Source organism: Ceratotherium simum, chromosome 1 (genome assembly GCF_057802395.1).
Source record: "Ceratotherium simum simum isolate JZ-2026a chromosome 1, ASM5780239v1, whole genome shotgun sequence".
Taxonomy (NCBI): Eukaryota; Metazoa; Chordata; class Mammalia; order Perissodactyla; family Rhinocerotidae; genus Ceratotherium; species Ceratotherium simum.
In genome coordinates, this window is record NC_141900.1 from 42113455 (window position 1) to 42127905 (window position 14451).

A 14451-nucleotide genomic window follows, 5' to 3' on the forward strand; every position below is an offset into this window, starting at 1 on the left:
TGGGTAGGGAAATTGAGATTTAGAGGGCTTAGGTGACTTGCCATGAGCCACTCAGCTAATCAGTGATAAAACTGGGAGCATTAGTCAAGTCTCAAGGATTCCATTGCTCTATTCACTATATGTTTCTTCCAGGATTGCTGATGCTAGGATCTCAGTAAGACTCACAAGTGATCTATGATCACGTCAGAAAATTTCATATAACACAGGTGTCAGAGATCAAAGATAATACCAGCATTGTATGTTACTCTTTAAAGTGAAAAAGATAGGTTCCGCACTCCTTGCACAAAATGCCAGGTGAAGCCACAGAAACCATTCCTGCTACAGAGCAGGAGTTGCCATAGCCCCAGGCTGAGACAGGGTCTGGAACAGAATCTGACAGTGATGAATCAGTACCAGAGCTCGAGGAACAGGATTCCACACAGGCAACCACACAACAAGCCCAGCTGGTGGCGGCAGCTGAAATCCACGAAGAACCAATCAGTAAAGCAAAACAGAGCTGGAATGAAAAGGAGGCACAGAAGGCTATGTCCAAATTGGGTCTTCGACAGGTTACAGGGGTTATTAGAGCCACTATCTGGAAATCTAAGAATATCCTCTTTGTCATCACAAAACCAGATGTCTACAAGAGTCCAGCTTCAGATACCTACATAGTTTTGGGGTAAGCCAAGATCGAGGTTTCAGCTTACCAAGCACAGCTGGCAGCTGTTGAGACATTGAAAGTTCAAGGTGAAGTGTCTCAAACATTCAAGAAAACACACGGACTCCAACTATACAAGAGGAGAGTGAAGAGGAAGAGGTTGATGAAATAGATGTGGAGGTTAAGGACATAGAATTGGTCACATCACAAGCAAATGTGTCAAGAGCAAAGGCATCTGAGCCCTGAAGAACAACAGTAATAATATTGTAAATGCTATTATGGAATTAACAATGTAACCATCTGAAAATGAGGACCTTTTTTTGGTGTTTCAAAAGAGTATCTGCAGTGTGGTTTAAAATTTGTACTGTTTCTATAATTAATAAAGTTATGGCTTCTTGTTGGATGAAAAAAAGTGAAAAAGATATATTCTACTTCATTCCATTGTTTATTCATTCAAACAACAAATAATTAAACACCTACATATGTGCCAGGCATTGTACTAGGCTCTGTTATCCCCAGCTGTATTAGTTATATTTGCTGCATAAGAAATGATCCCAAAACTTAGTGGCTTAAAATAACATTTCTTATCTCACAGTTTCTGTGGGCTAGGAATTTGGGAGTGGCTTAGCTGAGTGGTTCTGACTCAGGCTCTCTCCTGAGGTATAGTAAAGATGTTGATGACAGATGCAGTCATCTGAAGGCTTGACTAGGGCTAGAGGATCTGCTTTCAAGTTCACTCGCATGGCTGTTTTCAGGAGTCCTCAGCTCCTCACTGTCTATTGGCTGGAAGCCTCGATTACTCATAACGTGGGCCTCTTTATAAGTCACCTCAGTGTCCTTAACATGACAACTATCTTTCCCCAGCAGGCAACCCCAGGGAGAGAACAAGAAGAAAATTGGCATATGTTTTATAATCTCCCCTAAGAAGTCATACTATGTCATTTCTACATTCTATTCATGAGAACAAGTCACTAGGTATAGTCCAAACTTAAGGTGAGGGAACATAAGCTCTACCTTTTGAAGGAAGAAGCATCAAAGAACTTCTGGATATATTTTAAAACTACTATACCAGTGAATAAAATTTAACTTACAGAATTTAATCTAATCATTACAAAATGATTTGTTAATCTAATTTTGACACTATTTGGGTATTGAAAGGGAAACTAAGCATATTAGAGAGTGTTTTGTGTTGTTGCTGCTTGTTTGTTTCCATTATGTATCCCCATTTTCATGTCACTCTATTAAAAAATTATACATCTACTGCTAAATAAATGATGACTTTTCCTATCTTATTATATCAATTAGGAATTGCATTCAGTGCTTATAAAAGAAAACCCAAACAACAAAACCTTAAATAGGAGGGATTTATTTTTCCTCACGTAACAACAAATCCAGAAATAGGCTGTCCAGAGCTGGTAAGCTGGCCCTCCAAAGCAATCATGAACCCAGGCACCTCTGGCTTCCCACACTATTAACAGTGTGTGTGGCTTTTGTAATTATGGTTGAAATATGGCTGCTCCACCTCCAGCTTCATCTCATTGTTCCAGGTAAGAAAAAGGATGAGTACAGGTCATGACTAAAAGGACATTTCTTCCATAAAGCTTTGAGCCTCTCCTGGCAACATCCACTTTCATTTCATTTGAGGGTCACCTTGCCAACCATGGCTTACAGGAGTCTGGGTAAATACTTTTAACTGCACATACTGTCGCCCTGAAAAAAATCAGAGTTCTACTAGTAAGGAAGAAAGGATATTGGTTTAAACAACTAGCAGTGTCTACCACCCCTCTCCAAGAAGAGTTGGCACACATCATTCTGCTCCAAGAGTTTTCACACACATTATTGAAACACCACACCAGACAGACAACCATACTATCCAAGGTTTATCCGTGTTTCAAATGGGAGAATCTGGTTGTTTTGAGTCCCACATATAAAGTCTATTTTTCGAAGTAACCACAACTTTTCCTTTTTCTAGTTGATAACATTGAAGAATTGGCTGAGATTAATGTCACTTCTAGGAATTTGTCCAAGGAGATAATTGCACAGTTGTGCAAAAGTACATGCATAAAGAAGTTCATCCGAGTTGTTTATAATATTAGAAATTTGGGAAAAAACATAAATGTCAATCAATAGAATACTGATTAGATAAATGATGGCACATCCACTTAATGGACATTACAACTTTTTAAAATGATGTTATTCATGATATATCGTTCAGTGAGAAAAGAACTGTGTACATAGTAAGATCCAGTTATGAAATATTGTATTTATATGTCTATGTTTTTTATTCTTTATGTCTGGAAGAATGTAACACAAACTTAAAAATGGCTATCTCTGGATTATGGGATTTGGACAAATTTTTTGGTATTTGTTTGAATAAGTATGTATCATTTTCATGAAAATAATAGCTGTTTTCAAAAATACCCAAAAGGGTGGAAGGGGCTGATTTGATCTGGTATTGTTCATATCAACATTCCTTCTCTCCAGTAATTTTCTTTGACATGCTGTGGCTGAATTTATCCTTGGAAGGATTCCTTATCTTTGCTGACTGGAAAAATGTTATTCCTTATTCATTATAAATTTCAATAAAATTAAAATAAGATAAGGAAGCCTGAGTTTTTTTGCTTTGTTTTGCTTTCTATTTGGAATACTGTGACCCCTGGAAGAGTCTTTCTTTCCTTGTTTTACAGTGGCTGTGAAAGGGAAGAGGGTTAGGCCAGGCAATAACTATATACAGGCTGGGGAAGAGAGAAGAGGATGGAGGTAGGGAGGTAAGGGAGAGAGAAGCCTGGAGGCATGGGCCAGGGAAAGAGTACTAACCTGGACATCAGGATACTGGCACTTCTAGCATGGGCCTATCAGTTTATCTTTCTGACCTCAGTTTTCTCATCTGAAAAATGAGAGGTTTGGATAAGAATCACTAGATCTGTTTAAATTCTTTTGCAAGATTCTTTTGGATCTATTAATAGCATATCATGCCAAACTACACTGGAACTGAATCTAAACAAATTAAAGGAAAAATAACAATAACTTACATAGCTTATTATTTCTCCCAGGCATTTTAAGTAACTTGCCACAGTTACAGAGCTAATTGGCCGACGGACCAAGATTACAGCCCAGAGCCCACACTCCTAACAGCTATGCTAAAAGGCACTAAAGAACTGCCTGAGGAGCGCATTTAAAGGAAGGATAGCTTTCTCACCCTCAAACCAGGCATTGTGGATGATGATTAACGCCAGTAAAGCCAAGACCTTACCCCACCTCCTGACTGCTGTGGGGTTGCCTCAGTGGCTCGAAGGCTCCGCCCTCTAATCCACTGACAGCTTTCGGATTCAAAGTCCTTTAGCCAACTAAAAGAGAGACGACTTTTACAAAGCCTTGAGGAAGCTCTTCCTGCCGTTGCCTGACTGCACTGAAGTAATGACAGAACCAAAGATCACGTGTGCCTACAGGAGGCTTTGTGGTAACACTAACTGGGTTTTCAGCCCTTCCTGGTTCACATATCTGGTTACCCAGCACCCGTTCGCAGACCTCATCTTGCCGTGTTTCCTTTCGTGAAGGCCAGAGAGATACTGAGTAAAGAGAGTATGGGGGGAGGGGCGAGAAGAGGGAGAATAAAAGAACGGAAAGCAGGCTAGAGGCCAAAATACTCCTGCAGGGTTAGAGCCTGCCCCTCAGACAAAGGTCTATAAGGCGCCCCCAGCCTCAGTCCCTGCTACTTCAATGCTTTAGTCCCTCTCAAGATCCAGAAGCTAACGCAAGACCATACGGCAGAACCAGGAAGGCGACGTCCAGCACTCAGGAGCCGCAAGCGGGCTGCTTCTACAGCTCATAGAGCACCCGACTTCCCAGACCCCTTCGCAGAAGGGCGGGGCGTGCGCTCGACGGCCAATCCCCGCGCCCGTACGTCTCCGTAGCTCCGCCCCACCCTGCCCCCTCTCGCTCCGCCCTTCCCTGGAGCTGGTGCGGCGGCGGCGACGTCAGCGCTAGGAGAGCCCTGGGTGGAGGCTGTGCCGTCGGCGGGCCGCGGCCTGGACGCGCTGCGGGGGGGGGCGGAGCGAGCGGGCGGGAGCGCGCGCTGGGCCCGCCTCGGCCGCCGCCGCCGCCGCTGCTGCCGGGGAATCATCTGGGCGGCAGCGGGCGGCCCCGGCTAGCGGCCACGAGCCGCTTCTGCGGCTGCCAAGAGGAGCGAAGGTCGCCGGTCTCGTGTTGTCCCCCTCTCCGCCCCCCAGGAGGGGCGAGAGGGAGCCGCGGCTGATGTCAGGTACGGCCGGCGGAGGCGCCCTCAGGCTGCGGGTCCAAGGTCTCGGTTCCCCGGCTCTCCCCTCTCGGAGTGTGTGTGTTGGGGGGGTGGGGGGGCGGGAGCATGGAGGGTGGAACCAAACCCGGGGCGCGGCCAAACAGGTGTCTTGGGGTCGCCGCCGGGGCTGGAGACACGCCGGCTCCTGAGGGAGGCGCGGGGCACTTCCTGCTCCCGGAGCCTCTGCGAACTGCCATTGGGGCCGCCTGCCCACCGGGCCGCTATCTTGTTGACGTGTAGGCTCCTCTTCCTCGCGGGTCCTTTCGCTTTGCCCTCGCGCGCCCCTCACCTCCTCCTCCTCGCGCGCTGGCCGCGGCCGGACGGCGACGGTGAGGCGCGCGCTGCGACCTGGGTCGCGGCCGGACCACTTAGCGGTCCTGCCCGCCGGGCCCTCCCCGCTGCTTCCGACCTGTGGGTCGCGCGCGACCCGCGCTCAGGTGTGGGCATCTTCCGCGAGAGCCGCCGGGCTGCCGCGCCGCCCGAGCGCCCGGCGAGCGGGCGCCTTCCACAAGTGCCGGGAGACTTCCTCCGGGCTTTCTTGGATCATCAGGTTTGTGTATGACTGATTTATTTTTTAAAATTTCCATGCCTCTGGCAGAATGAGCCAGCCAGGTGTGTTGGGGGCAGTTGCTGCGTGGAGGAGGAGGAAAAGAGTTTTTTTCTTCTCCTCCCCCTCCCCAAGTGTGATGTGATTAGGAGACGCTGACAAGTTGACCATAGAGCTTTGAATTTGGATAAATTGGGTACTCTTAAAAGATGAACGTAATTTAGGGGTGGGAGTTTATTTTTCCCCAGCTCTTACCCTCTCCCCTTATTATTTTTTAGAATAAACACAAAAGCATTACACGCTCTGGAAAAGTTGACTAGATTTATGATCTAGTTCTCCAAATTCGTTATAGATATTGTGATATATCCTTTTAACGCTTTTCAGAACGGAAACTATTATGCTAGCTGTGAATTGATTTCATTATGAATTTAAAAGTTAGTTATAAAGTTGGAACTTTGCATCGGAATGAATAATTAGGCCAATGTGTAAAGGGACAGAAATATGTTCATTTACTGAAAGTTGGCATAGAACATAGCTCTGCCTGGGTGCCAGGGAAAAGTGTTGTGCATGATTTCGAGTTGTTTAGTTCTGGTGTAAGTTTAGACAGTGTGAATCTGAGTTTTTAGGAGATATTTAGACAACTTTCCACACCCTTATCAGATAAGTGTCAAATGAGCCTTATGCACGTGATGCTGTGCTCTAAGTATTGTATATAGTAAACTGTATTTATTTTCTGCCAGCCTCGGTATATATTGATGTACAATTTAAGTGAATATAAAGTTTCAAGTTACCAAACAGTTAACTCTTTTTACCATATGTTAAGTAAAACAGTGATTTAGTAAGGAAAGTATGACTCATTTAAAATTCTTCACAGGAAAAGAGTATGGTGTTTCATTACTAGTGGCGAACTATTAAATGTCTCTCTTAAATTTGCCTGGAATTTGTGTTTTTCTGTATCTTTTTATTTAGGATTCAGCATTTAAAAGATATTTGTTACTACCCATTTAAAGATAGGTATGGTTTTTCTTAAATATGCCTTTTTTTTTTGGTATAGATTATACTAGTGTATTTCTAAGTAAATTCAGTACCCAGAAATTCTTAGAATTTTATTACAAACTTATTTGGGAGTACATATAATGGATTAATGTTCACCTAGTCATAGAAATACAAAAGTGTGTGATTTAAGCATATGCTATTTACTGTTTGTATATTGATTTGTCACTGTGTTAAAAGCATTATACAGCTTATGAGCTTTATAAACCACAGTAATTTAAAATAGAGTCTGTGTAATGATTATTCATTGGAATTCTTGTGACAGTGCAGCTATAGACAAACATTAAATGGAAAATGGACAACTTGATGCTGAAATTCAGTTAAGATTCACTTAAAATTTTAAGCTTCCCGGTACAACCATTTTACTTTTAGAAGATTTGTTGAGATTTGAGTAAAGAGGCTACTGTACAAACTTTAGAAAGTTGTAAAGAAAGGTGTGACAAAATTCTTTTACCCAAAATTCATTCTTTTAAAAGAAGGAAGAAAAAAACAACCAATGGAGAATTTCTCATAAAAGAGAAGTTAGCATTTTATCTTAAAAGCTAAATGTGTATCTGATGTGTACTTAAATTTTCACTTTGCAACTGGTTGAAATGTCCAAGGAGAAAATACATGCCCAAATCTGTAATGCGTGAAAATAAGAAGTGTCCTTTGGAGAAAATAAATATAAATAAGCTGGTATTTGTGAAATAAGGAAGCCCATAAGAAGGTTTGTTGTTAGTGTGGTCAAGTCAGTTCTGACTCCTAGTGACCCGGTGTACAGCACAGCGGAACCCTGCTGGGTCTTTTTGTGCCATCCTCTCCCCTTCCAGCGCTGTATCAGACAGTGCTCCAAGGCTGTACCTAGGGCTTTCCTGGCCAGTTTTTTCGGGAGTGGGTGGCCGGGTCCTTCTTTCTACCCTGTCTTAGTCTGGAAGCTCCGCTGAAACCTGTCCACCATGGGTGACCCTGCTGGTATTTGAGATACTGGTGGCATAGCTTTCAGCATCACAGCAACATGCAGCCGCCACAGTATGAAAACCAACAGATGGTGTGGTTCCTTGACCAGGAAGCAAACCTGGGCCCAGGAATCTTAACCGCTAGACCACCACGTGAGAAGGTAGGAGAAACCAAAAAGAAGATCTGAATAAATTATCTAGGACCTGTCGTATGAGCTGCCTTGCACCTTGAAGGGACACATTGAGGGCAGAGAGAGGCAATATTAAATTGGGGAGATTCTGGAACAGGAAACGTGATTAGTTTACAATGAAAGTTGTATATTAAAACATTTAAACTGGTGTAAGTTAGATAATAGGAAGAATTTGAAATTATATACAGCTTGGTGTAGTCATTTGCATTCTTGGTTATTGTATGAGTTTCCTAGGGCTGCCGTAACAAAGGACAGCAAACTGTGTGATTTAAAACAATGGAAATTTATCATCTCACAGTTCTGGAGGCCAAAGGTGTGAAATCAAGATGTTGGCAGGGCCATGCTCTCTAGGTTGTAGCAGAGCATCTGTTCCATGCTCTTAGCTTCTTGTGTCACTGGCAATGCTTGGTGTTCTTTGGCTTGCAGCTATATCACTCCAGTCTCTGTCTCTGTTGTCACAAGGCAGTCTCCCTCTGTGTCTCTGTCTTCATATAGTGTTCTCCCCATTTTCTAAGGGCACGAGTCATATTGGATTAGAGTCCACCCTGATGACCTCATCTTAACTTGATTACATCTGCAAAGACCCTATTTCCAAATAAGGTCACATTCATAGGTACTGGGGTTAGTACTTTAACTCCAATCTTTTTGGAGGACAGTTTAACCCATAACAGTCATGTAATTTATCTTTTATAGTGTTCAGTAAATTTCTAGTACCATGTGACAGACCAAATCAGAGGATACAGTGGGAACAGAGTAGACGACATCTAAATTCATTTACCTGTCTCAGTGCCTACTGTATGCCAGGTTGTAGAGATAAAGCAGTGAACAGGCAGATAAAAATCTCTGTCCTCATGGAGCTTACATTCTAAAACATTGGGTTCTTAAAATATGGTTCCTGGATCTGCAGCATCCACATCATCTGGGAACTTGTTAGAAATGCAGATTTTTCAGGCCCTACCCCCAGACCTCTTGATTCAGAAACTGTATTAACAAGCCTTTCAGGTGATTCTGATGCAGACGCAGGTTTGAGAACCACTGATCAAGATGGAAAAAAGAGATAATAAACAAGATGAGTGAGTAAAATATGTATTATATTGGTTGTTAATAGGTGCTGTGGGTAAGAATAGGGTGGCCAGGGAAGACCCCCTGAGAAGTAAAGGCCTGAAGGAGTTGGGGAGTGAGCCATGTGAGTATTGGGGTGAGTTATGTTCCCAACAGAGAACAGTAAGTGCAGAGAGCCTCACATATTTGAGGAACAGCAAGGAGTCCAGCGTTAGAACACAGCAAGGGCAATAGATAGTAGTAGACTCAGTTTATGAAATTGCTATTTGTTCTTTTTATATTTACAAAAACCAAATACCAAGAGGAGAGATCAGAAAGAGGAGTAGGGTAGGATGGCAGATTGTGTGAGTTCATCTTAAGGTTTTTGCTTTGTCTCTGAATGAGATTGGGAAGACACTGGAGGGTTTTGAGCAAATGAGTGACATGATTTGATGTAAGTTTTAAAAGGATCACTCAGGTAAAATGGACTGGTAAAATGGATTGAAGAAGGAAAAGATGAAGAAAGGGAAAAGTTGATTAGGATTAGTTGAAAAGTTGATTATTGCAGTAGTTGAGAGAGAGAGAGGGAGAGAGAGAGGATGGGAGAAAGGGAAGTGACTTGGACTAGGGTGGTAGCAGTGAAGAGGTTAGAAGAGGTACAAGATTAAACACACACAGAATTATAGTGAAAGTAAGCTTTTTTCCTCCCACTCTAGTTACTTCGGTCACCCAGTTGCCTGCCTCCAGGGCAACTGGTGTTACGAGTCTTTATATACTCTTCTTGAGATATTTTTTGTATATATGATAAACTAAGTTTTAACAGGTTAGTAGAGTGGTTCTTAACTGGAGCTGATTTTGTCCCCCACGGGACATTTGGCAATGTCTGGAGACATTTTTTGATTGTCACAACTAGGGGGAGTGCTACTGGCGTCTAGTGAGTAGAGGCCAAGCATGCTGCTAAACATCTTATAGTGAACAGGACAGCCCCCACAACAGAGAATTATCCAGCTCAAGATGTCAGTTGTGCCAAGGTTGAAACACTGGCTTAAGGGGACTTACAGAGGTTAGGGCATAGATGATGGAGGGAAGAGGACCGTTGCAAAGACAGTAGGAATTGAGGAGCCTACTGCATTGGGATATTCAGCGAACTGTAGATAGTTCGGGATTACTGAAACAAATTATAAGGCATGGAATGTCAAAATATGAGGCTGGAAACCCGGGCAGAGTTTAGATTAAGGAGAGCCTTTATATGTTGTGTTAATTAAAGATGCTTAGCTTGTGCCTTGTAGGCAGTGGGGTTCCATGGAGTGGCGTGGTCAACTTTTCATTTTAGATGGGTCATTCTGGTGACAGAATGAGGATGAGTTGAGGACAGATGGTACTTGAGTCAGGGAGACAGATTAGATATTGCAGTAGCTTAGCAGGTTGAGGAGGGTCTGAAATAGGACAAGTAGAAATGGAGAGGAGAGGATGGATTAGAAAAATATCTAGGAAATAAAATTGGCAAGATTTGGTAATTGGATGTGAGGTGAGGGTAAGGGGAGTGGTAAGACTGTCTCCCTAATTTCTGGTTTAGTTAATCAGATGGCTCCATGTGAAATAGGAACCCATTGGTGATTTAGGTAATTATCAGTAATTTAGGTAAGATGAACAGATTTAAGGGAGGAAGGTAATGAGTCACTATTGGACATGTTGAATTTGAGATGCCTGTGGTCCAGGTGGAAATGTTTACTGTGTATGTGGGTCTAAAACTTGGAGATGTCTGAAAAGGATCAAGAGATCCTATTGTGTAACAAATGTGGGGAATTTAGTGCACGTTGATTTTTCTTGTATTATTTCACTTTCTGGATAAAACGTCCTATCTTTAATTTCTGTCAGAAAATGAATGGGTGTGTACTTGATAAAAAATTAAAACATCAAAAGGTTATAAAGTGAAAAAAATTTGTCTTTTCTGCCTATGCCACCCAGTCTTACTTCCTAGAGGTAGCCCTTGTTAAATATCTTGTATATATATCTTTGTAGAATTTTTTATGTATACAGAAGCATTTAAAAAGCCAAATGCAATCATACTATACAGACTGTAGTAGTTTGTCTTAAAAAATAAATCTTTTGGGGCCGACCTGGTGGCATAGTGATTAAGTTTGCATGCTCTGCTTCAGCGGCCCAGAGTTCGAGGGTTCGGATCCCTGGCGCAGATCCACACACCGCTAGTTAAACCATGCTGTGGAGGTGTCCCGCTTGCAAAATAGAGGAGGATTGGCACAGATGTTAGCTCAGGGCCAGGCTTCCTCAAGCAGAAAGAGGAAGGTTGGCAATAGATGTTAGTTCAGGGCCAATCTTCCTAACCAAAAAAAAAAATCTTTTATCTTACACAGTTGTTAAAATGAATGAGGTTGTGTTATGGAAGAAAATAAGTGAAAAGGGTACAGTGGAGACTAATGGAGATACCATCATCTCTTTGATATAAATTAAAAGATGCACATACATATATGTTGATATAGGCATTACTTTTCTTTGCAAGGATAAATAAGAAACAATACCAGTTACCTTTGGGGAGTAATAGGGATAAGAGATGGGAAAGAAACAGACTCTTTTTTGTGTATATATAATATTTTTTTAGTCTGTGGTTTCAGTTTGGGTTTGTTTTGTTTGTTTTATTTACACTTCTTTGATTTGAAAAGTAGCCACTACACCTTATTAACAAAAAGTTGTAGTCTGCCAGTTGTGCAGAGATTTTCCTCATTAGCGCATATAGGTCAGTGTTTTTAACAGCTGCAGAGTATTCTGTGGTATGGATGTACCATATTTTTCATTTCCCCGTCAACAAACATTTTATGGCTATAGCTGAAAGAAAGTCTTTGCAGACTTTTGTGTTTGTGTCCATAAGAAAAATTTCTGATTATGAAATTATGGGTCAAGACATATTTATTTAAACATTTATAAAGATGTTGCCAAATTGCCCTTCCAAAAGACAGTAAATACGTATATTGTGGGAAAAAATACATGAGTGCCAGTTTTCTCTCATATCTATGTCAATACTGGGTGTTAACTAAACTTAACATTTTTTGCCAGTATGATTAAAAATAGTATCTCTTCATTTGATTTACCTTTCTTTAATATGAGTGAAATTTGAACATCCTTGACTACAGTATTTTCTTTTTCTGCAAATCCGTTCTTTTCCTTATCTGTTTTTATATTAGATTGATCTTTTGTCATTTTCTTTATGATACTTTTTGGTATTGTTTTGCTGTACAGATTTTTTTTTTTTAACATTTTGTACAGAAACATACCTTTGAACCAGCAATTTCACTGCCAGAAATTTATCCAATGAATAACCTCATACAGTTTTTCTACAGTCATAGCTTCTGAGTTTTGGGAAGATCTCAGTTCATGATATAAAAATGTAAAAAAATGTTTTCTTCTAGTTTTGTTTTAATTTCATTTTTTAAAATATTGAAATCTTACAAACATTTGGAATTTGAAAGAGAAAGGTAGGGATCCAGCTGGTTGTTTTTTATCTTTTTCACGAAAGATAACATTTCTTGAATAAACCATCTTTTTCTTCATTGACATGCTACGTGTATTATGTATGAAATTTCCATGAACTTTTTTTTCTTATAGACTATTTTCATCTGATAAAGACCACCAGGGATATATATCTTTAGGCTTACAAAGTTAATTAACTTGCTGCTGTGTGGGAGACCACAGACCAGAGGAACTGCCAGCATTTTCTAAATAGAGAGGGGACAGGGTTATTGTAGAATTTTGGAGAAGGGTGAATTTTATACAAAATTTAAATGAAGCAATATTTGATAGGTTTAAAGCACAGCAAGAATGTGTGTCAGGGGGTTAATTAGCATTGGGCCTGGGCCAAGAAGCAGACTCAGAGTCTTGTTGCCTTGGAGACTACAAAGTTAAGATAAATGTGGAATGTTGTGTCTGGGAAACCTTTATGTGAAGCTCTGAGTTGGGAATTGAGGCTGCTTCCGTTCCATTAATGATCTATCATCCATGCAGGAGTGGGATGTTCCAATCTCACTGATATACTTTCAAATAACATAGTCTGACAGTCTGGTTGTAGAGAAAAAAAGTTTCTCAGCATTGTGTTTTTAGTATTGATTAACAAAAGCATGTTTTAAAAATTTCTTTAAGGATTCACAGATACATTGATATGCCTGTTTGACCTGAATATCAAATTGTTTTAATTACTATACTGCTGTTTATTGTAGGTAATATATTTTAATATCTGGTAGGTCTAATCTACAGTCCAGCCCCCAATGCCCTTTTTAAAAATCTTCCACTTATACTCACATGTTTATTTTTCCAAACAATATTTAGAATAATTTTTACCACATTATTTAATTTTTAAAAGTCTTGAATTTTAAGTGGGTCTAGTAGGCTTAGTCTACTCCCCCAGACCCCTTTCCAGAAATTTCTCAGGTATACTCACATGTTTATTTTTCAAAACTTTTAACATACTTTTTACTAAGTTATTTAACTTTTTTAAGTCTTCTTGTATTTTAGTTGGGATAACATATATAGATTAATTTGGAGAAAATCAACATCTTTATCATTGTTTTTTTTGTTTTGAGTTTTTTTAAATTAAAATGCACATAAAATTTACCATCTTAACCATTTTTAAATGTACAGTTCAGTAGTATTAAGTACATTCATATTGTTGTGCAACCATCACCACCATTTGTCTCCAGAACTCTTTTCATCTTGGGAAACTGAAACTCTATACCAATTAGATAGTAACTCCTCATTCCCCGCAACCCAGTCCATGGCAACCACCGTTCTATTTTCAGTCTTTATGATTTTAATTATCTCATAAAAATGGAGTCACATAATATTTTTCTTTTTGTGACTGGCCTATTTCACTTAGAATAATGTCCTCAAGGTTCATCCATGTTGTAGCATATGTCAAAATTTCCTTCTTTTTTTTTTTTTTTTTTGCTGAGGAAGATTAGCCCTGAGCTAACATCTGTGCCAGTCTTCCTCTAATTTATATGTGGGTCACACCACTCGTCAGCCACCACAGCATGGCTGACGAGTGGTGTAGGTCTGCGCCTGGGATCCGAACCCACGAACCCAGGATGCCGAAAGAGAGGGTGCTGAACTTAAACACTACGCCACAGGGCTGGCCCCAAAATTTCCTTCTTTTTGAAGGCTGAATAATAGTCCATTGTATGTGTATACCACATTTTGCTTATCCATTCATCCATTGAGAGACACTTGGGTTGCTTCTACATTTTAGCTATTGGGAATAATGTTGCTATAAACATGGGTGTACAAATATCTCTTTGAGGCCCTGCTTTCAATTCTTTGGGGCACATACCCAGAAGTGGAATTGCTGGGTCATGTGGTAATTCTATTTTTAATTTTTGTGGAAGTGCCATACTATTTTCCACAGTGGCTGTACCACCAGCAGTGTATAAGGGTTTCCTTTCTTCACATCCTCACCAATATTTGTTCTTTTCTGGGGTTTTTTTGATAGCAGCCATCCTAAAGGATGTGAGGTGGTATCTCGTAGTTTTGATTAGTATTTCCCTAATAATCAGTGATGTTGAACATCTTTTCATTCTCAACATGCCCATGCTTACTGGCCATTTGTATAGCTTCTTTAGAGAAGTGTCTTTTCACGTCCTTTGCTTATTTTTTAATTGGGTGGTTTGTTTTTTTTGTTGTTGAGTCTTAGGAGTTCTCTGTATAGTCTAGATAGTAATCCCTTATCAGATGCAGTCATG

The 14451-nt window shown here is 40.7% G+C and overlaps 1 protein-coding gene, 1 long non-coding RNA gene and 1 pseudogene across 5 annotated transcripts in view; 2 read left to right on the plus strand and 1 right to left on the minus strand.

Moving 5' to 3' along the window:
• The first annotated feature begins 287 nt into the window (after positions 1–287).
• Positions 288–967, plus strand: LOC101408740 (nascent polypeptide-associated complex subunit alpha pseudogene; annotated as a pseudogene).
• Positions 968–1993: 1026 nt separating this feature from the next.
• Positions 1994–4499, minus strand: LOC147918189 (uncharacterized). The gene is made up of 3 exons (XR_015553146.1): positions 3837–4499; positions 3455–3524; positions 1994–2347 (listed from the first exon to the last, which is right to left on the minus strand). It is a non-coding gene; the product is annotated as an uncharacterized LOC147918189 (long non-coding RNA).
• A 206-nt stretch (positions 4500–4705) lies between these two features.
• C1GALT1 (core 1 synthase, glycoprotein-N-acetylgalactosamine 3-beta-galactosyltransferase 1) overlaps positions 4706–14451 on the plus strand; it is a 32691-nt gene continuing 22945 nt past the window's right edge. Inside the window, exon 1 of one of the 4 annotated variants that reach the window (XM_087423328.1) lies at positions 4706–4898. In XM_087423328.1, the coding sequence (XP_087279454.1) occupies positions 4892–4898 (7 nt within the window). In that variant the 5' untranslated portion in view covers positions 4706–4891. Of the gene's footprint in view, positions 4899–5367; positions 5485–14451 lie in introns of those variants that run through there. The other 3 variants (XM_087423394.1, XM_004431383.3, XM_014788198.2) reach the window with 3 other exon arrangements.